The sequence below is a fragment of the Telmatherina bonti genome (assembly GCF_933228915.1).
Source record: "Telmatherina bonti genome assembly, chromosome: 8".
Lineage (NCBI taxonomy): Eukaryota > Metazoa > Chordata > Actinopteri > Atheriniformes > Telmatherinidae > Telmatherina > Telmatherina bonti.
The window spans coordinates 13,891,699-13,915,844 of record NC_136626.1 but is presented as its reverse complement, the minus strand read 5'-3'; the positions used below and the strand labels follow the sequence as shown (position 1 = coordinate 13,915,844).

Here is a 24,146-nt window from a genome sequence, read left to right as displayed (position 1 = left end):
CATTTTCTTTCAACAGCTGTTCTCAGATTTTGATATGTGTTTTAGAAGTCAAATATCTCATCCTCTTTAATGTTTTCTCATGCAAAACAATTCCGTTAAATTCAGCTAAATCTGATTTATGGGCCTATAAAGTAAAATGTAAAAGTGACAGAGATTACCCATTTAATCCAGTTCAGGGTGACAGGAAAACTGGACCTTACCCAACTACCCTAGACGAGCTACTGGTCCATTACAGGGCCAACAGAGAGACAAACAACCGTCTACTCTCGCATACACTCATAGGGTCAATTTAGAAACACCAGTTAACATAACACATGTGTTTTTGGACAGTGGATTAATGCCAAAGTACTGGAAGAGATCTGGCGCATGCACTGGGAGAACATGCAAACTTTACAGAAAAAAACACAAACCTTCTTGCAGTGAGTCACGATGCAAACTACCTTACCGCCACACAGCCAAACCACCAAGTAAACGACCAAAATGATAAACTATTGTAATTAAATATTCATATGAAACATCAGGATTGATGCTCTGTTTGATAAAAACAGTGAAAAGTATAATTACAGCTCTTATAGAAAAAACGTTGAGTAAAGTTGTTGTTCCTCTTTCAGGGATCGCCACAGCCGCACAAATTAACAGCTTCCAACCACCGAGCAGGTACCCAGGGCTGGATTAAAAGTGCAAAGGCCCCTGGGCCCAGAGTGTTCCAGAGGCCCCTTTCCCCACCTCAACATTGTGAAAATTGTGAATGATACACCATGAAACAACATTTCTAACATCTCTCAGCCAATGGTACCAATAGCATTATACTGGACATTGTGGTGTCACTATCTGGCTTTTATGTACATTTTGTTTCATGTCCAAACTCCTGGTGTTTGCCCTATGTGGGCCCCACATGGGGCCCGAATGGACAAGGGACCCTGGGCCTGTGCCCATAATGCCCACTAGATAATTCGGCCTTGCAGGTACGGAAGCCCCATTCGCACTGCTGTACTTTGGCACATGTTTTATGCTGGATGCCTTTCCTGATGCAACCATCTGCATTTATCTGGGTTAGGGACCAACCCGCAGAGAACACTTGTTTCCCCTTTGGGGCTGCAGTGTGGAAGAGCCGGACTCAAACCATCAACGTTTGAATCACAGGAAAACTGGCTCTACCACCTGCGCCACTACCACTATTGCCTGTTTTGAGTAACGAATAATAGAAGGAAATTCATTAGTTTATGAAATTTGCTATGTAACATGTCCTCTCATTCATCCCAATCTTTGTCAGAGGCTTTGCTTATTTCAGCAAGACAATGGGAAACACGTTCAGCATTTAGCCTGACTTCTTATTCACAGACTTGGTCCTGCACTGGGCTGCCTGCAGTCGTTCACCAACTAAAAACGTTTGATGCATCACAAAATGCAAAATATGACAAAGCATCGCTATAAAAAGGCAAAACTAATCAATGCCAACTCTGTGATGAAAGAGTAGTGAATAATGAAAAAAATAGACAAGAAAGTCTGTCAAAAAAACATTGAAGATTAGTTGCTGATGCTTTGCAATGCTGATGCTCTAATGAGGTAACACAGAGACCAGCGTATGTAGCTTTGTTTTATGTCTGGCTTTGGAGAAACTGAAAAACCGACAGATGAAGAACATTCTTAAAACAGCATGAATTGTGATTTTTTATTTTATGTCACGTTAGATCAGATTTAGTTAAAACAATGGCAACAGCCTCAGACGTCTAACAAGCGGAATGATGTACATGTTATGTATACAGCAGAATTGCAACCATTGTTGCAGGTAATGCAAAAGTGCTCAGAACAACTTTTTGGAAATGAATGATGAAGAGAGGATGATCACAGGAAGAGCAACGGTGACTTGATACCTCTGTTCCTTTGTTCTGTTTGTTGTTGGACATCCTGCTGTCTTAAACACCTGGTACATATTACTACATCTACTCTGGGGGTATGTGGTTGTGTGTGTGTGTGTGTGTGTGTGTGATCTAGAAGTGTACAAGAAGGAGAAAGAGATAAAAGAAGGAGGAGGTGAAGGGATGGAAGAACTGAGAGAGGGTTGTAGTTCAGGTTTTGTGAGCTCCCAGGAGCATTTCCTCGAGAAAGAGTACCCTGATGATGTGACCCAAAACACATGTGTGAGGGCAGCATCTGCATGGTTTTTGTGTTTTCATTACAGAGACATCATCCACTGATTGAACAAAGGAACATTTACGGTAGATACTCACAGCCTCGTATCAGAACAAGTTAAGACAATATGAAAAATGTGAATAAAAGAGGTATTCTCTCATGAACTTTGTCACATTTAGAAAAAACAATGGCAAATGTCAGTTTTTGTATTTAAATCCATATGTTAACATAGTCCAGAGGCAGAACAGACTTTTTTGGACGAGGAAGAATCTGGAATGCACCACCACACAATGGAAATGTGTAACGCATTTGATTAATCATTCTGTCAGATCTGCTAACCTAATGCTGTGTAGCAGCATATTGGGATAATATGGGGTTCGACCAATGGCTTCAGCACAGCTCGACAAATGTATGATGGCAGCATTTAAAATGATATAAAAAACTGATTTTTTTAGAATGACATATACTGCCTTAATGATGACATCTTTTTTCAGGGACTTTTATGCTTTTATCATCAACAACAACACGTTCTGCACACATTAGCAATGCTACTGCAGATCGACCAATCACAGTGCTTAGTGCTTCAAATGCTTATGTTCCTCATATGAGTGAGAGCGGACCCTTGAAGTGTTATGAAAAAGAATGAGAAAATTACTACTTTTATATTTTTATCTTATTCCAGAGAAACAATCAGGAAAAATATATTACTAACCACATATCAGTTTGAACACAAACCAATAGCTTTTATTATTATACATTTTAAGTTCCTCAAGAAAGATAGACACATTGAGAAATGACATTCAGTCTTTAACTTCGCCATGTTTCATTTTGTATGGCTGGATGGGTGTGTGCTTGTGTGCAGATACACTTATTGTTTGTTACACATGCAAAAATCCATTGAGAATAACTTGGTTCAGTTTTGCTCTGAGTCTGCATTAGGACCCAAGAAGAGCTAAGGGAAAACATATATGTGTCAGCTGTCATGTTTTTGCCACCCTGATCCCCTGGCGCTCATCATTGATTGCTCGATCCACCTGCTGGCTTCCTAATTGCCTCTGCTACCTCATTCAGTTCACCTGGTTTCCTTTTCTCTCACTGCCTACTTAAGCTCCCTCCAATCCCTCCTTCTCTGCCAGATAATAATCAGACCTATGTCTAGTTTTGTTACAGCGTTCTACGGATTGATCCTCAGTTGCCGACCTTCTGCTTTATGCCCCTGGATTACCCTCCTTGCCTTGCCCTCGACGGACACCGCAACTTTTCGGATCTTCTGGTTACCGACCCTGCCTGTCTTTGGATCTCTGAGCCTTGTCGTTGCCTGGACGAGTATTTTGCCATCCTGTTTACCTTCCAGCTGTTGCCTGGTTTCTTCTGCAGACCATTCCCCCGGACTGATCTTCTGTTCATACTACTCCACCAATAAACTGGTCATTTGTCCAGAACTCCCTGTGTGTGGCTGTATTAAGGATCCTCAGGGTAACTCATTACATCAGCATGCTCCAAAGCTGAAAGTTTTATAAGGTCCTATTCTGGAAAACAGGTTTGAACAAAGTCATATCTGGTGAAATCTGCTCCTCTGACAGCCCTAAAACTGGGTCTTTAAATGAAACACATGCACAGCTTGCAGAAAAATTAATGTTTTTTAGACAGCAAGATTCATTGCAGCTTTCTATCTCTTGACTTTCTTATCATACTTTTCTGTCTGCTGTGGAAAAGTCACAGACTAGGCCTGAACACGGAAAGTAACAGTGTCAAGCAATAATTTGACGTAAGCTTTGAAAAGATGCAATTATTATGAGTATATGACAGATAAATGTATGCAGGATTTTTTACACCAAAAATGAAATCAGCATACAGGATCATAGTGGACACAGACTGATCAACCATGTCAAATACTCTGTCCCATTCAGTTTTATCACAGACTGCCTGTGGGATGTGCAGCTGAATAAGTGAAGAACATAGAACCTAAATTAGTCTATGAAACAAAAATAAAGTGGTCTGTGCAGAGAATATAATGCTCCCAAAGTGCATAATCAATTAAAAAAAACACTACTCTGACATCTCCAACATACTCTGTTAACAAATACACACACACTGAGAGCATTAAACACTGCTGGACATCCTCTGCTGTACAATTCATTATTTTGATTAATCCAGGCAATTATAGCTGAGGACTTGGACATGTACGTTTCTGTTATAAGTTATTTTGATTGGCCGACCATGAGGACTTTTACAAATTGGGCTGTATCCACTTTCAACAGACTGTAAAACAGTAAGAATTAACAATTTCGTTTTTCAAACAAGAGACACTGCACATATCTGGGGCAGTATCGGGCTGTTTGAGAGGTAACGTGTTACGTATACAGCTTCAGTCTCTGCTGGTCTGTTACTGGATACCAGAGTATAGTGGTGCACTTCGCTGTAGCATGGCAAGAAATAAAGCCATGGTAACAGAGTGTATTGAACATGCAAATATTTTCTGTACAAATAGCAGGATTAGAAGCAGAGGAGAGGAGAAGTAAGGAAAAAACAAGTATTGGGTCAAAGGAGCTGTGTGTGTTTGTGGTTTTTGTTTGAGGTGGTGGGGGGTTATACATAGCTGAAAGAAGATGTGTGATGTTTCACTCAATGTGGTATCCCCTGCAACGATCTGTAGTGGAGGTTTCTGAGGGGAGTGTGCTTTTGGCTGCTGTTGACATTAACCCCTGCTGACCCCATTATAAATCCATGCACACACTACTGAAATACGTGCTGCACAGCAGCCTGTCTCCACATCTTCCTTGAGGCAACTGTCATGTGAATTTGCAGCCAAGCTTGGAAATGTTGTAAGACATAAAATATGACTCAGGTGATTCCAGCTGGGTTGAAACTCTTAGATAGGCCTGAACCTGAACAGGGTACTCAGGAAACACATCAATAAGAACCTAGACGGAGACTTTCAAGGAGAAATTGATACTTGGTGAGATCAGGTTAGTAAGTGAAAGGTCATTGAGGCCACACATCAAACAGACATCTTTGAATACTATGGATAATGTAGTATATAATGAGAGAAAGAGAGAGTGATATCTATCTATTTATCTCTCTCTCTCTCTCTCTCTCTCTCTCTCTCTCTCTCTCTCTATATATATATATATATATATATATATGTATATATATATATATGTATATATATATATATATATATATATATATATATATATATATATATATATATATATATATATATATATATATATACATATATGTATACATATATATACATATATGTATACATATATATATATATATATATACATATATACATATATACATATATATATACATATATATACACATATATATATATACACATATATATATATATACATATATATATATACATATAGACATATATATACATATAGACATATATATATATTTATATATACATATATACATATATATACATATATATACATATATATATATATATACACATATATATATATACATATATATATATACATATAGACATATATATACATATAGACATATATATATTTATATATACATATATACATATATATACATATATATACATATATATATATATATATATATATACATATATATATATATACATATATATACATATATATACATATATATATATATATATACATATATATATATATATATATATATATATACATACATATATATATATATATATATATATATATATATATATATATACATACATATACATATATATATATATATATATATATATATATATATATATATATATATATATATATATATATATACATATATATGTAGACTGGTACTGAATATGTGTGTGTAGTAAAAAATAAAAAAATGTGAAAAATGTATATAAAATAAAAAATCTACACGTGTCCTATCTGACCCAGACCAGCTGTTTTATATATTCATAGTTCAAGAAATTCCTGATTCAGGAAGAAATACCAATACTTTATTAAAGTAGGTCTACATATTCAGAATTATTGACAAGCTGTGGACTACTACAATAAAATTGGAACAGGTGAGCATCAGTGGTCCAACATAATAAAGTGTTGAATTTTTCACCATCCATCCTACAGGACCGCCTTCCCTTGGATGATACCATATAATATAAAGCGTAGGATTCTTTTTAAATTCCTCAGGGCAACTTAAAATGTCTTTTACAGGGTTTAAATATGACAGTAAAACTATTAATTTAACAATATGAATAAATTTTGTGAAAAGTCACATTGGTGAACATCTGACTGTGCAGTGGCCATTTTAATAGTTTCGCAAGCTTTTGCCTGAGAAAACTCACACAGTAACCACTGTTACTGAAGAACCGAGCCAAGCTGACTTTCTCCCTTTCTGATATTCATCCTGACAACACAGTAACACAGTTATAGCATTGTGGGTACGTATACGTTACTCCAGCTGCTCAGTTGAATTTCACAGGTGAGTGAGACCGTGATTATAAAACAACAAAAATATGTTTACTCTACTGTGTTTGTTGTAGATTGTGCATTTAAGATGTCTAGTTTGATTACAACAAGCCCAAGGCCTCTTGGACCTGGTTTGGACCGTTGTTGTTTATTTGGGTGGTTGTGACAGCTTTATGAACAGTTTGGCCAGCATTTCATAGTTGAAATTTGTGCTCATTCTTTCTTTGGTTTACTGTTTTACATGAGTGGTATTTGAAAACATCCAGCTGGAGTGGAGTGCTTGTCACTTCTGCTCTATATAAACCATTTCTAAGTGCAAGTGTCTTAACTAACTTGTAAAAGGGAGTAGAGACAGAAGCTTCATGCCAGTCTTAACTACAGCAGAGACTTGGTAAATAGCAAATGTTATATTGGATCCATACAAAGCCATGCAGTAGTCGTAACTCTGGAATTAACTTGAAGCTACGTTGTCTCATAGTCTTAGTCTAAAAAGTGAGTTTATTTACCTGAGCGCAGCGTCGGTGGTTGTCACACCAAAGCAGAACTTGGTCACTCTGGAAGAGACAGAGAGGATGAGGAGGAATTAAAATAAGCACACACAGAGACAGATCATTTTCTCACAGGCAGGATTTGTCTGTGAGAAAATTACATTTCTCCCACAACTGACCAATTCATGTGAGATTTCTGTCTAACATGTAAGCAGACAGAAAGAAAAATATTGTTCATAAATGGTCACTGACAAAATTACACAACCAGAGCAAAAACCTGTCGTGCAGTCAGACACACACTCAACCTTTCTCTGATTTACGTAATTATCCTCTGGGTGAAAAATAGTTTAACATACTGTGCTTGTGGCTGCTGAGCCAGACAGAGACCACGTCACTTGGTGAGATGTATATTTATGTGTGCATGTGTGTGTGTGTGTGTTAAAGGTTAAAAGGTAAGTGAGTCAAAGTCACCAGTGAACATGACTGTATTAACCACTGTGAGGTCATCCCAAGACCACATGTAGATTTTACCGAAAACCATGTCTCCCTTAGAATTCTTTAGTATGAAAAGCAAATTGATACATGCTAATTTTGTTTGATTGGATATTTAAGGTACACAAAGGAAAAATATTGAAATAATTAAATCCACAGACAGACATTTGGTAAATGTTATGGACAAACATTGATTTAAACATAAAAGCTTAATTAAAAACTGTTTGTGTTATTGACTGAAAAGTTATATTTGCTTAAGACTGCAATCCGCATTTTTCTATTTCAGTATAATTGCAAGTCATTTTGTCATTGCAGGGTGTTATGCACCATTATATTGTGCATTTGCAAATTCACAGTTGACAATCCCAGTTGTCATACGGATCCTCATGTGCAAAAAAGTATTTTTTTCTAAAAGATATGCTGGTTTGGAAAGCAGAAAATAACCCGCTGAGCAAACTTAATTAACAAGACTGACTTTTTGTTGGCTGTATAGTGTTTAGATCAGAAACAGGATGCAAAACAGATGCTGAATTAGCTTTTATTAAGGGGAGCAGAAAATCTGTAAAAGTTCTGCAGTGCCACTTTAAAAGAAAAGCGTATGACAAAATTAATGGTCGGTGACAAAAAATCTAATCTACCATTTAAGAAATGTGTTTTCATTGGTATCAAATCACTTTACATCACTTTATAACATGTTACATTTTTATTCTCTTAGAGTGAGCTATTTGTATTTACCTGCCACTGTTCCATTTAAGTGGCAGGTGCCATCATAGACATCATATATACGTAGACGCCTCATTGAGCGCTGGAGAGTGAACCAGCGTCTGCGCCATATTGGATGGGTCTCCGCTGTCGAGTTTTGCTGCAGCGTCAACATAGTTTCCCCACAAAACTCTTTTGTGGAACAACCCATATATATTACACACTAAAAAAAACACTTTTCTACATAATTGGTTGATAAATAATATTAACACAATGAAGAATCTCCTGAATGCAAGTGAATTGTTAGAATTATTATGATATTATTATTAGAATTATTCCTGCACACCAAGAACCCAGTAGAGGCAACATAGGATTAAAAAGTAGAAGTAGAAAAAAAGCGTAGCTTCATATGTGAGTAACGAAGCAGAGCGCTGGAGGATTTAATGTACTGCACAAAGGACAATCATGAGACAACAAGTGGGGAGAAGACATTACATTTAACAAAGAATGAATGAAGAAATAAATAAAACCTAAATTAACACTAATACACACACACACACACACACACACATATATATATATACATGTATATATATATTATATATATATATATATATATATATATATATATATGTGTGTGTGTGTGTGTGTGTGTGTGTGTGTGTGTGTGTGTATATATATATATATATATATATATATATATATATATATATATATATATATATGTATAATGTAATGTTACTTCTGAGTGCTATATTTTATTATTAAACCTACATAAAATGAAACATCCTGGGTCTAATGTGTTGCTGTTCTGTACACAGCAAAATTTGGATTGTCTTCATTAAATCTTACTCCAAGGTTTTTGGAAAGTTATCAGCCCTTGTGTACCAGGAAATGTCCCTCAGCAGTCTAAACCTATCGCAGCATAACTAAGGGATAGTTAGATAGCTAATGATCCCAAACTATTGGACTTATCAAAATATTTTAACTTAAAAGCACGTTGTTTTTTAATGTTTTACAGTGATCTGTATCATAACAATATCTCTGCCCTTTGTAACAAACCAAACTGTGAGGAAAAACAGGTAAAAATCCGTGAAGTTATTGTTGTGGTTGGACCTACACCTTACAAATAAATGCATTGGAGGCGCATGGGAGACCCATCCAAGATGGCGGCGCGATGAGACGTCAGCTCGTATAGGCGGCGTGATACAATGCGGCGTCTACGTATATATGATGTCTATGGGTGCCATATTTGAACCACCATTTTTTATACGGTGTCTCTGAAAGGACAAATAACTCTATGTATGATGTGTGAACCCTCAGAGCTATAAAAACTGCAGTACCGGCTTTGTTTAACAGGTCACTGTTTGAGACAAAAAAGCCTTAAAAGCACAATAGAGGAATCAAGCACACATGTAAACAATGCAGTGTATTTACTCATTGTGCAGTCATTGGTGCATGAATAAAACTGGTTTGCTTTTCTGCTGCAATCCATCTCACCTGCTGCCTTTTTGTAAATACATAAAAATGCATTTGTATATTAAAATTATGCAGAATCTGCTGTTATCCTACACTTATATTGTAAGCTGTAACTCAAAATACAAGTACTTCCAAATTGGTACCATGCAAAATAAATAAAATGGTGACGAGAGCAAAAGTATTATATAGACTTTTTCAACATCATACCTTAAAATAATGACTGAAAAAGTTGTGAGTTGTTCAACATCAGTTGTGCTGCAACAGAGCTGCTGCTCAGTTTTGTCTTCATCAACACAACAATGATGCCATCATCTAACATCAAAATAACTATTAGAATACTTTTGTGTGCAGATATGATTCTGTTTGTTTTCATGTGTCTACACCTTAAGATTTCTGAGTCTTTAGTGTGTGTGTGATTATGTGAGAGTTGGATAAGCCGCCTTAACAGCTCTTAAACCCTCCTCTGAGTGAGCTGTATTTAGCCTGAACCAAGTGCATCTTCTCCTCTCCAGGGCTTTGCTTTGCTGTATTTGTGCTGTCATGATGGTTACAGGGTTAGAGTCAGAGTAACATTGCTCCAAAGAAAGTTTAAAGAACAGGGTTAAGAGATTTCATGGTACAAGAAATTTTAAATCAACTCTTTTATTCCTAATATTCAACATAAATATAATGTCTTAATTCAAAAACTGTTGCTAAATCAGGCTTTGATGAATAAGGGAGGAATATGTGCATCCAAAAAGCCTTAGACTGAAGAATTTCCTGTGCCTGGACCAGCTACTGATATTTAATGATGCTTAAGAAGGAATTTTGTCTGTGATGCATCTTTTAAGAAGTCTTCAGACAGGTCAGCCAGTAAGGTTAAAATCTGTTTTCTGACTAGAAAACGGGGGAAAAAAAGAAAAACACTGGCAATTCAGATATCCAAAACCGACAAATCTAAAATGATACTCAATTTCCGCAAAGATTATAAACAATATGTGAGAAAATGGCCAGAACTCAAAGTCCTTGGCAAATTTTGTTTTTCTTTTTCTTGTCATATTCTCACACCAGTTCATGTGCACTGATACATCTGTTAACCTCAGCTTTGGCTGCAATGTAGAACTGGTCGGTTTAAAAACTGAGACCAGATAAACAATTTGAACTGTTGTCATTATAATATGTAAAAAAAAAAGATAATGAGATATAGTCTCATTGAAAATACAATGGTGATACTTGCCCATAATCATTTTAGGATTAATTTAGTATTAATGGACCCAACACTTTAGGCCAAACAGTAATCTGTAACAGTCATTACAAAGGATAAAGCTCAGGCAGCTTCTTAACCAGCTTCCTTGACATATACAAGAGAGCAGAGGAAGAAAGCAGGCAAGCAATGACTTTGTCCCTGGTGTATCAATCAGCAGCAAGTCTGTTGGGAAGGCTTGGGGGAAAAAAGAGGTAAAAACGAAAAGCCACAGGACTCTGCATCATTTTAAAGAAGCATTTTTCCCCAATCTAAAAATAACTAATTTTAAGATAAAGTGGTTCTGAACAGGTGGTAGTCATTGCTCAAAGGATGTATTTCTCCCATAGGAACATTGTCTAGAAACTAAGGTCTTTTTGGGATTCTCTCATCTGGTTCCTAATTCTCAGTGGCAAGAACCAGTCACTAAACAGTTACTTCTGTTTTCTGTCCCCAAGTGTATCACAAGTAGTTAATAAAATCTATTAACTTTAATTGTGCTAGATCGTTTTAATAATGTGCTTTTACGCAATAATGTTGTTAGTTCTCAATGAATGTATGCATTTATATGTGATTGTTGAATGTATTTGAATCTGTACTTATTAGGCTGTATATTAGTATAAAACTACACTAATCCCTCGTATGGGGAGGGGCCATAGGGGACGGATGCAATATAAGCTGGGCGGCAAAAGGCAGGGACTCTGGCAGTCTGATCCTTGGCTGCAGAAACTGGCTCTAGGGACATGGAACATCACCTTACTTGTAGGGAAGGAGCCTGAGCTTGTTCAGTGGTCTTGAAGAGGAGGATCATTCGGAGAGTCAGATTTTGGATTGAGGAGGAACAGTGTGGTTTCCGTCCTGGTCGCAGAACAGCAGTCCAGCTCTATACCCTCTTTGGGAGGGAGTTTCCCCAACCAGTCAACATGTGCTCTGTCAACTTGGAGAAGGCATGTGATAGTGTCCACTGTGGACTCCAGTGGTGGGTACTCTGGAGTATGGGGTACCAGACCCCTTGTAGGAGCTGTCCGGTCCCTGTTGACAGGTGCCAGAGCTTAGTCCACATTGCTAGCAGAAATCAGATTTGTTTCCACTTGATTTACCAATCGATCTATGTTTCTACCTTCAGCTATGGTCATGAGCTGTGGGTCGTGACCAAAAGAACAAGATTGTGTATACAGGCGGCAGAAATGAATTTCCTCTCCCTTAGAGATAGGGTGAGGAGCTCGGTCATCCAAGAGGGGCTCAGTACTAGAGCCGCTGCTCCTCCGCATTGAGAGGAGCTAGTTGAGGTGGCTCGGGCATCTGGTTAGGATGCCTCCTGGACATCTCCCTGGTGAGGTGCTCCAAGCATGTTCCTCCAGGAGGAGACTCTGGTGAAGACCCAGGACATGCTTGAGGGACTATATCTCTTGGCTGGCCTGGGATCGCCTTGGGCTCCCCCCTGCAGAATTGGCAGATGTGCTGGGCAGAGGGAAGTCTGGGCTTCATCTGCTTAGGCTGCTGCCCCGTGACCCAACCCTGGATAAGCGGCAGAAAATGGATGGATGGAACTACACAAATCTTGACAAAAGGATGGAAAGGTTTCACAGCTGCACTGCAATCTGGTCTGTAAAAAATGCTGCAAGCATAAACCAAGTGAGATCATTTTTAAACACTGAATTTTATTCAGCTTAGTTAAATGACACCAAATAGTTTTGATTCTTAATCATATCCACATCAAATATAACTAAATCCACATTGTAGTCCTAAGTCAAATAATTTAAATCCATTGTGACTTTGGCAATATCACTTTTCCCTGAACTGCTCTTGGATCCCTGATCATGGTGAGCTGAACATTCATCAACTAGGAGTGAGATGGAGCAAAATCAAGAAGAGGATCTGAGAACAACACACACAAGGTCATACAGGTCACATTCCCCCTCCTTTCTCTACTGCTACTCATCCAGATTATCCTCCACTGGTCACTCTGTCACTCCTTCTGTCTTTCATTTGGACCAACTAACTCCATATTTTTGCCAACTTCTATAAAAATGACAGGAGTGGACTTGAAAATGATGGTGATGATAAACTCTAGATGCTGCAGTCAAAGAACATGAGGACAGTGAGGACCGTTAAACATCTCCAGATTTTCACAGAGATATAGAGCTGTACCCCCAAGCCCCCTTTCCCCCTCCACCACACACTCCAGCTCTGCTGGCCTCACATCTTCATACTCTTTCTGACTGTTTTTCACGCTCTTTTTTTCTACCACAACATCCCTCTAGTCTAAGTCACCATGCTTTAGCCCCCGATGCACATTCATGCTTACACGTATTGATGTACACATATACACACTCATCCTGAGTCAATTTCATGGGACATAGCAGCTGTCAGAAACAATTAAGGCAGTTTAGATGGGTCTGTGTGCCTTATGGCTATTAAACAGTGGTCAAAGTGGGGTTTCGTGGGGTCTTGGAGTATGTGTGTGAGAGTCTGTCTGTGGCAAAACAGCTGCACATGTTGAAACGGCCTGAGAGGAAGAAAGAGAGGATTGGCATAGGGTGACTAGAAAACGAGAAAATAAGCTGGATGTGAGAGTCTGAAAGGAATCAGAGGGGAGGGTGGACAGTGAAGAGAGCAGAAAGACATATTTAAAAAAATGAAATATGGGTATAAACATTAGTTAATAGGAGAAGGGAGGAGACTGAAAAGGATGGGAAGTGGTATTTGTGAAAGAGGACGCAATAAATTCTGGCTCTCGTCTGGCTGGCTATTAGTCTTCAGGGTTATTTTATCAATGGGAGGCCAACATTAACAAGTGCTTTTTCATTCGAAATGGAACAATTTTGAAATGCATGGGTAAAACATACATAAAAGATTTCCAATGGAGTTTTGTGCATGTCATGGTTCACGCACCGATGAAAATCTTACATTTTTGCTCAAAAGGCACCCGATATGAAAAATATCAAGAGAATTTCACCTCAGCCCAGGATATGATGTATGACAGAACAAAAACTTGCAAAAAGGCCATTTCATTTTAATGATGGATTTCCACATGGTTGGATTTCATATGAAAAACGCAAACGGTCTTAAACTTCTTTTTAGGTCTGGGATCCACAAGAGAAATCTGTCACAAGAGAGCCATCAGAAACAGAGCTGGCCGATTGAGTAAGAAACACTTGCACTAAAGGACTTCCACATGGGACTGATGGCTGCTGAGTCCATAGTAATCACTGCTGAAGAAAAACAACCTGATATTAGCCACTGACACAAACACAGAAGGAGGAACATGCACAGTCCACATGCATGCGCACAGCTGCACACACCCGTCAGTGTTTGAAAGAGAGTGAAATATAAATCACACTTCGTCCAGATGCAGCGGGTAGGAGAGTCAGAGCAGAAGAAAGTGTGTGTACATGTGTGTGTGCTGAGGTCAGTGTTTGTGGTGAGGTGCAGTAGAAAGTCTATTTAACACGAGGCATTAACTCTGCTAATCACACCCAGATGACCAGAAGCAAACAACTACGGTGTGTGTTGTGTGTCGAATGTATCGTGACTAACCTCCACTCAACAGAATATAAAGTTTGTTTCCCAAAAAGCCCATGTTGAGGACTCTGTATTCCCGTCAAAAGCTCCATAATTAGTTTATGTGTGTATTTAGATGCTCATGTGTCAACCAGTGTGGTCTACCACATCAAAAACATTAGTTTGTTTGTAATAATGGCATGGAGATGACAAATTCATGTTTTATGATGCTATTTTTAATTTTGTTTAATTTAGGGGGAGTAAACTAATTACTTTGAAATCTCGAAAAGTTAGAAAGATCAATATCCGCATGCATTGTGAGTACAGAGAACTATAACTTGGACTAACTGGGTCAGAGTTACCGTCCAGTGAGAGTCACACATGCAGGACGGCAAACAAACTTCGATGCTGAAGGTCAGTTAACTTTAACCTTAGCTTTCTTCTGTCTTACAGGAAGCACATGCTGCGGATGGACCAAGTTCACTTAGGCACCAGAACACACACTGACACCAGCATGCATGCATACATCTTTCATTTACATTCATTTACTGTGATCGTTCATGTCCTTACAACTCTACGATACACATAGGCCAGGGCTATTCAACTCAGTCCCATGAGGGCCGCACCCCTACAGGTTTTCAATGTATCTCTGCTTCATCACACCTTAAATTGATCTAAAAGCCAATGAAGTTTGGTACAACGACTTATTAAATTGAATCAGGTATGTAGTTAGAGGGATATGTTTAAAACCCACAGGGCTGCAGCCCTTGTGGGAGCAAGTTGAATAGCCCTGCCATAGACCATGGATTGCTGATACATGACAAAATTATTACACAAAGATAACAATCACACATCTGGAAAAAGTCTGACTGGTTGTAGTTTTATCCTTAAGGTTCACAATATAAGCCATTCTCTTTAAGATCAGCTGTTATGCAGTAGGAAGATATCCCAATGGAAACAAAGTAAGTAGAGAAGTGGATTCAGGTATCATCTAATATGCCAACACAGTTTTGATGTGGTAAAAAAGCATCTCACCATCCATCTTTCATACTGCAGCTGAAGGAACAAAGTAGCTTTCCATTCCAGCTGTGATTTACTGCCTTGGAATTTCTTTCCCCCGTTTCAGGTGAAAGACGGTTCTGCATCACCACAATTTTATCACCATCTGTCACTGGTTTTACTGATCAAATGACAGAGCAGTCACAAAGCTGCAGGGGCTTAATATCCAAGGTGAATCACACAAGCCTTTGTATCATGGTGCCACTAACCCCTATGCCTGTCTCTCTGCTTGCCTGTCTGCCTACATATCAGTCCAGTCCTCCATCCTGCATATCACTTTGCAATAGCTTGTCTGTCCTCATGTATGTCTATCACACCTGTCTGTGTGTCTACCTGTCTGCTCACTCAGCTTTCCGGGCCTTTGCTTGTCGTCATGCTTGACCAAGTTTGCCTACCTGCCTTCATCTCTACTTTTTTCTCTCTCTTTCTTTCTCAATATATATGTCTACATATCTCCTCATCTGTCCCCATGCAACCTGAGCTGACTGTTGTCTAAAGTCTTTCTCAGAGGATGACTGACCTCTGGACTCATTTGAGTTACCTACCGCAGAGCAGCAGAGCCACACAAATACACCCATATGAATGCAAACGCACATAAACATGAACGCACAGGCAGTTAATTCAGCCTTCCTTTCTTTTCTGGTTTGAACCTCAAACCATCCGCACATTAACCTCGCAGACTTTGCGAGTGTCAAAGACAAGCAGTCTAATCTGATTGACTACGTATACGCAAAGAGATCCAGCTTTGCAGACGAGGCTGGAGTTTGTTTTTTTTTTCTTATTCTTAGCAGTTTACATCAAGGATGAATTTGGGAATATGACAACATACCAACATGCACACATTGTGCACCCTCTCACACACAAAGGAGCTATAATTACACTATTACACCATACAAGGGAAAGTAGTGGAAAACCCAGGGACACAGCAGAACGAGGTGTAAATACAAAACTGGTGATTCACATTCTAGTGGTAACACACTAGTCACACACACACACTTGAAGAGAGAAAGAGCCAAAAACACAGGGCTCACCCACATAAAGCCAGAGGAAGCAATATGTGTGTTTGTGTCTTAGCTTGTGGTGACAGAGGAGGATGAGCACAGCTGTTTGCCCTTACTGATGGCACCACTGCTGGAGCTGTTATCAACGTCACACTCTTTAAATGACTGAATGCTCTAACATAGTCTCTCCCACACATCAATCACTTTGCTTGCCTTCTGAACTGTCCTATAAAAGGATCAGGGAGTGATGATGTACTCCAGGATGTGGCTGAAGGGAATCTTTTTTGTCCTTGTTGCAAAACTATGCAGAAATTTCTCTGCCTAACTTGAGTCTAGATTGGAAATCTGAGTCACATTTTACACTTAGATTTTCTTGGGTTGTTTGCTGCCCTGCTCAATAACCTTGTGTCATTTATGTGTTATTGTTTGGATGACATTTCAACTGGAGTTATTGGCCAAATGATGGAGGCATGAAATCTCAAAATGCTTCTCCATAAAACACAAGGCTACAAATTTGATAAATTCATTTCAATTCTTAGCTGGTGTGTTCAGCTTCAGTTCTCATGAGTTATAACTGGTTGTAAAAACCAAAAAAAAAAAAGAGATTTTCACCCAGGCTGGTCCACCATCCACTTTGGAGTTGGAAATTCGAGGGACCACAATCAAGGCTGTGAAAGACTTCTAGTGGGATTACAGGGAACAATAAGATCTTACAGAGAGCTATACTATTTTGGGCTTTGAAAGTCATAAGGAGGATCTTAAATTCTATTCTAAATTTTACTGGGAGCTGATGCAGAGTGTCTTACACAAAGCGAAATGTGGTCTCTTTTAGCAGTTCCAGTCAATATTCTGGCATAAACATTCTGGATCAACTGGAATACTTTAAGGGAGTCATTTAGACTCCAAAATAAAATCGAATTGCAGTAATCTAGTCTGGATGTAATGAAGGTGTGGACTTGTTTCTCAGCATCACATTCAGATACTATGTTTCTGATTTTGGCAATAACTCACAAGTGGAAGAGGGCTGATCTATAAATCTGTTTAATGTAAGAGTTAAAAGGAAAGACCAGATCACAAGTAACTAAAAGCTTCCTCACAGTAGTGTTGAAAACCAAGGCAAGTAATGCCATCCAGATTTAATATCCAGTTGGATAGTTTGGTTTTAAGGGCAAAAAAGAATTATCTCAGTTGAACTTCGGTTCAAAGGTAAGAAACTACAGGTCATCCAAGCTTTTTTAACTTTTAGCCAAGCAAAATTTTAGGGACACATTGGTTTCTAAGTGTTTGTTACGTGCATCATCAAACTTGTCATCCCTGTTATCTCCAGGTGGTTCTAAGTAGCTGAAGTGGAGATCTGCCTAGCCTGGGATCTATTGGCTGGTTCAAAATTCAGATGCACCAATCAGCATCTAAGATCACCCTTTAAAAGAGCAGCACCTGGAGGCCATCAGGCTCTTCCTTCTTTTGCTTGTGTCTGTTAATGGCATGGTGGAACAGGTATGTGGGGGGGCATGAGGACCAGGTAAGTTGGGGCGCCCTTTACATTTCCACATGTAGAAAACAATGTATAGACACACTAGGGCTAGAGGCTGTTGCCACCCCTTGTAAATGTTTTGGCCAATCTGGTTTTTAGATCAGTTAGATAGGAGTTTATTTGGTTTTCATTTTGGTTTACAGATACAGTCTGAGTTAGGCCTCGTTTTGTTTTATTGTTTTCTTTGATTTTGGCACAGCCTAAATGTCCCATCCTCTCCCACAGGTTCCACAATCCTGCCATATCCAAGACCTGTAAATAAACGTGTCAACCCTCTATATTGGTCTTGTCTTCCTCTGTGGTTGTCGGGTTGCACCCCTCCCAGGGGCCATAACAAGTGGGGGCTCGTCCGGGATCCTTTTTCCGTGGAGCTGTTGACAACCATAGAGTGGACAGGTCATATTACTGATGAATCGGTCATCTGAATATTTTCAACAATGGTTTTTGTCTTACAGGAATTTATTGACCATCCCAGTTTGGAGAAGATTGAGGCATGCCGCAAGGATGATTTGTTGTGTATTGCAGCGCATTTTGATATTTCTGTGCCCAAACATGGCCTCAAAAGGGAAATTAAGGAGGCACTCTTACTAAACCTTTTAGAATTAAAGGTTTTGGTAGATGCCACACCTCCTGATTTTGGGGTTTTTTCTGACCGTGTTTCTTCACCCAAAGAACCTGATTCTCCTGTGGTGGAGAGCAAAGATGCTCCCCAGGCCGTTACTCCAGGAAACCCGCTGGAGCTCAAAGCCAATCCTGGAACTTTGCCCCGTTTTGAGCCTGTGTCTCCTGAACTCCATAGTTCTAGCATGGATGCCAGGCTCCAGGTTCGTCTGGCTCGCCTCCGGTTAGAGGCTGAGGAAAAGGCAAAAGAGCGTAAAGCTGAATTTGACCTAAGACTGCAAATTCGCAGATTGGAAATAGAAGCTGAAAAAGAAATTAAATTAAAACAGCTTGATGTAGAAGCCATGAAACTTTCCTTAGCAAAAGCATCAGTTCAAAGCAGTCCAGACTCTGCATCTCTAAACTCCTCACAGGTGTTACCTGAGAAAAGAGGATTTGATGTCAGTAGAAATATTGCCTTGGTGCCAACCTTTCGTGAGACAGAGGCTGACTCTTACTTCAGTGCCTTTGAAAGGATCGCTACGGCACTAGACTGGCCCAAGGATATGTGGTCAATCTTGCTTCAATGTAAGTTAGTCGGTAAAGCACAGGAAGTTGTGTCCTCTCTTTCTGTTGCAGAGAGTTTACAGTATAAAACTCTCAAGGAGTCCATTTTGCGTGCCTATGAACTTGTGCCAGAGGCTTATAGGCAAAAGTTCAGGAACCATAGAAAGTCTGGAAACCAAACATTTGTAGAGTTTGCAAGAGAGAAAAGCGTTCTTTTTGACAAATGGTGTTCTGCTAGTGATGTTAAATGTGATTTTGAATCACTTCGTCAGTTAATCCTTTTGGAGGATTTTAAGAGTGCATTGCCAGAAAAGATGGTGGTCTTTTTAAATGAGCAAAAGGTGACTTCATTGTCAAAGGCGGCTATAATGGCTGATGAGTTTATATTGACCCATAAAAATGTGTTTTTGCCTTCTCACTCTGATAAGATGTCTGTGTCACGTTCCGTGAGACCAGAATCAGACTTTCTCCTGTGGAAAAGGCCAAGGGTCCTCCATCTCCCCCTCGTGAGGCACGTGAGTGCTTCTATTGTCATAAAAGGGGCCATGTCATTGCAGAAAGTTCAACGGTTACATAATATATATATATATATATATATATATATATATATATATATATATATACATCATATATATATATATATATATACATCATATATATATATATATATATACATCATATATATATATATATATATATATATACATCATATATATATATATATATATATATATATATATATATATATATATATATATATATATATATATATATATATATATATATATATATATATATATATATATATATATATATATATATATATATATATATATATATATATATATATATATATATATATATATTACAGGGTGAAATTATGCATGTATTTGCACTGAACAATTATAGTACAACCATAACATTTTTGGTGAAATTAGTTGCACAAAAACACGCCCTACATTCCAACAAAGTTTGTACAAAGGTCAATTCATGGTTTTTCCCTTCTGTGCAAGCAGCATCTAAAATAAATGTAACAAATTTCATCACTAGTCTACAATGATTCATGTGGCCCTTGGTGACTATGCATGTGCACCATGCAAACTGTGCCAACCAAGAGTGTTGGCGATTCATATTCCTGATCAGCCTTTGTCTAAAGGTTACACTAAAAACATACCAGACAAATGGGATGATCAGCATAAGAAAGAGCAACATTTGTTTTTAGGAGAGATCGTGAGGTGATTGTCACCCCCTCTCTCTCAACTTTTTGATTAATAATAAAGATATGTGGATAGCCTCAGTGCTGCTGACCTAAACTGCAGTTTGAAAATTATTTTGTTCCAAAACCATGAATAAGAATGAAGTGATTTTCTCAAGTCAACTCCATATGAGGAAACAATTACAGCACACTAAGTCCTGTATGTTGGTGTACAATATTGTGTTAGCAGAACAAAACAGAAAGAAGACAATCAAGTTCTTCTCTCTGCAGCATTGAATAAGTTGAATGGACATTCCTGCATATTGAGGTTGTGATTTAGATTTTCCCAAAGCAATAACTACATGCTATACACAATAGGTTCATAACAGGTTGTGTGCAGCCACAATTTGCTGTCTTTTCCATGTGAAACAGAGAAAGACCGGAAACAGCAAGTTCTGTTTTACAAATGTCTCACACAGTTTACACATTATGTAACCGATCAGCCTGATCATTTCAGCTCTCAATAACAATACTTTTAATAAAGAAATAAATGTTTAGAAGGTAAAATTACACTTTTAATGTGATTTTTTGGGGTGTGTTTTCTCAGATGACATGTTTGCCTGCTTACAGACAGTCAAACCATTCAGGAATGCAAATTTTTTTCTTCACTTTTTTCATTCAACAGTATTTTGGTCTGTCTTGCTCGCCACCTCCCAGCTTGCTAGTTTTCCTCCCCTTGCTGCTATTTGATGTTGCACATTTGACTACTGCAATCCACATCATAAACTTTAAACCAAATGTTCCCTTTCTCACACCTTAGTTCCAGAAAGCCCACCACACACATGCACACAAACGTACACAAATCTCTGAGCTGCAAAGTCATCCAGGGGCCACCCTCATTACCCGTTGTGCAGGTGGTGGAGCCCATGCTGGATGGACAAGGACCAGACCAAGCTTTCGTTTTACACAAGAACATATGCAAACCCATACACACATGCACGCTTTCTTCTACACACCTCAGAGCCATTGGGGCTGAACTCTTGTGGTTAATGACTTTCCCACCCACTACACAGCATGCACATGTTGAAGCCGTTAACGATAAGTGGCTTTTCGAACTTGGTAACGTCCTAATGTCCCTGTTAATCTAACATTCCTCACTACAAAGGCCACAGTACATGAGCCAAGGATTTCTGTGAGATGAGCAATTTTTTTAAACCATTAAACATTAAACAGCCAAACATCTTTAGGTGAATCATTGCCCCAGTGAGTACTAACAGAGGCAACTTCAACCAGAGCAACAGCCAAACATATAGTCCAAACTTCGCTGTATAAAATATGCCAATAAACAATGCGTGAGTGCAGATCACAAAGGTCTCTGTGATTAATAATTAAGACATTAAGTGCTGGCTTGATCTTTGCTATTGTTCATAAAGACTATAGAATGGCACTGAGTGGCAGTATGTAAGTAAAGACCCAACAGTACATTAAAGGAAAGCAAAGCACAGTTCATTAAAAACTTTGATGCTGGCTTCACTTTCATAATTACCACCTATTATATTTCTCCATCAAGTAACAAGCTCTCACTAGGAGTGCAGCCAGTGTCGGTTTCGACCACTCAGAACAGAAAAGACGACATTTCTGCTTGCAAGTTATAACTTTTGAGGTAACATGCATCACTGAATACAGATGCAGCTTTTGTGGATAATGCTGCAAAACCACAGCAAGATCATTATGACTGTGTATTAGCAATTAGATTCAATCCCTCAGGTTTATTTACATCCCTCGCTGCTGACTGCACCTGATTGATTCAAGATGCTCACATTAAGCCCTGCTAGTTTCACCTTTTTATATTCTGCTGCTTTTAATGAGGATAGGGTGACATAAGTGTTTGATAGAATAAAAAATATATAAAAATAAATAGTACTGTGATGTGAGAGACAAAATCTCACTGGTCTGAACTGTGGGACACTAACAGCTTGTGCCATGCCAAATAGTCTGCATCAGCCTGCAAATACATTTAACAACTTTTAAAGGAGGGTTTAAGAGTAAACCGTAAAAAAAATGCAAAAAGACACGGTATTTACCTTTGTAAAGTCATTTAAGTTAATGATTAATATGGCTACATTGTCTTTGAGATAAGTCTCACCATATTGTGTGTATTTTATGACTGTATTAAACACTACTGTACTTTGTGTACACAGGTGGCCGTGATGAGGTCATGGCCTCAGGTCGGTAAACAGGTTCAAACAAGATGTGGGACAACGGTGGCTGTACCTGGAGGTGTCTGAAGGCAGCGGTAAGCTGTGTCATGTGCAGGCTGAGGCACCTGGATGTGCATCTGGCGCTGTTGATTTTCTCCTGAACATCCTCGGGCTCCGGTGAACTCCTGCGAGCGCGAGCCGCGGTCAACACGGCACAGAGGAGCACCACAGCGGCCCGACGAACTGACATCACGCCGGGAAGTACACACAAGAACAACAACACAGACGGATAAAAACGGAAGACTTGTCTTTTCTCGTATCTGTCTTGTCGGTGTCCTGCTCTCGCGAGCCTGTAAGTTCAGAATGAAGCCATTTGAGCGTCGCTCCTGCACGCGCGCAAGCAGGGAGAGGAACGGCTCTGCCTTCCTCGCGGACACTCCCACCACCGGTACGATGCGGCCACGCGGAGTCACAATGTTCCTCATCCTTCTTACCCAAAATGATCATCATTGTCTTCATTCAAAGCAACGATCCCATTCCTTATGCAATACTCATTATAAGCACTTTGCTGTGTTATATGTTTATCATAATCATTATCATATTCTTCATGACTGTCATCGTTTCCCTTCTTCACTTTCATTCCCATCACTTCTACATTTTTTTCATTTTGCATCCTTACTAAGTATTCCTTAGTAATGACCCTCCATCAGAACCATTTTAGATAGAAAATAGGTGGTGAGAGGCTGAAAGCCAGTTTGCTGTTGGTAGGTCACCTTTTTGTTCCCAGCAGGCCTGACAAGGTGAATATAAGAAATATTCCAAAATGATTATTTAGTATAGAAAACCTGTACTTAATTGTCACTGTTACATTTTGAATGCTCTTGCTGTTTATCATTGGATTGGCTTAGATCACTATTGGGCCATCTACTGTTTATACTCATTTTTATTATATTTAGGCTGACGTGGGGGAGCCTTTCCCTCCTGTCATTAAAGAGTGGTGGAAACTTTTCCCTGGACAGCACTCCAGTCTATTACTGAGCTAACAAAACACAAACGATATGACTGATATGACCCTTTTTTAATTTAATACCATGTAAAGCACTTCATGTCTGTAACTCCTCCTACATTGTCTTCAGTTTCATTTCACATACCAACAAAATTACAATATAAACATGTTGTTTACTTTTTCTCCGGCTTGTTCACGGTCCCTTTCATGCTTATTTCCAGCATATTTTTCATTTTTATTTTAATCTGTAGGCCTCTATCATGGTCACTGTCATGTTAAATGTCACAATTATGTCAACAACGTCGGGGATCATCATATTGCATGCTATCATAACTGAGTTCTTTATGTCATCATTCTGCTGCAGCTCAGACTGCAGGAAAAAGTTCAACCAAAGTAAAAAAAAAAAAGAATCTTTTAAGTTTCCAAAAAAACAGAGAGATAAAGAGCAAAGTGCACAGGTGAAAGCTGAGTTATAACCACAAACTGCAGGTAACCAGACACAAGAAAGCCCTGCAGAG

General features: G+C 38.7%; 1 protein-coding gene across 1 annotated transcript in view; it reads right to left on the bottom strand.

The window, feature by feature from the left end:
- The window catches only part of anos1b (anosmin 1b), a 54,155-nt gene extending 31,179 nt beyond the window's left edge, over nucleotides 1-22,976 (bottom strand). The window contains exons 1-2 of the mRNA XM_079244744.1: nucleotides 22,696-22,976; nucleotides 7,085-7,132 (exon numbers count right to left, since the gene is read on the bottom strand). Of these exons, the coding sequence (XP_079100870.1) occupies nucleotides 7,085-7,132; nucleotides 22,696-22,872 (225 nt within the window). The 5' untranslated portion in view covers nucleotides 22,873-22,976. The remainder of the gene's footprint in view (nucleotides 1-7,084; nucleotides 7,133-22,695) is intronic.
- Nucleotides 22,977-24,146: the final 1,170 nt, after the last annotated feature.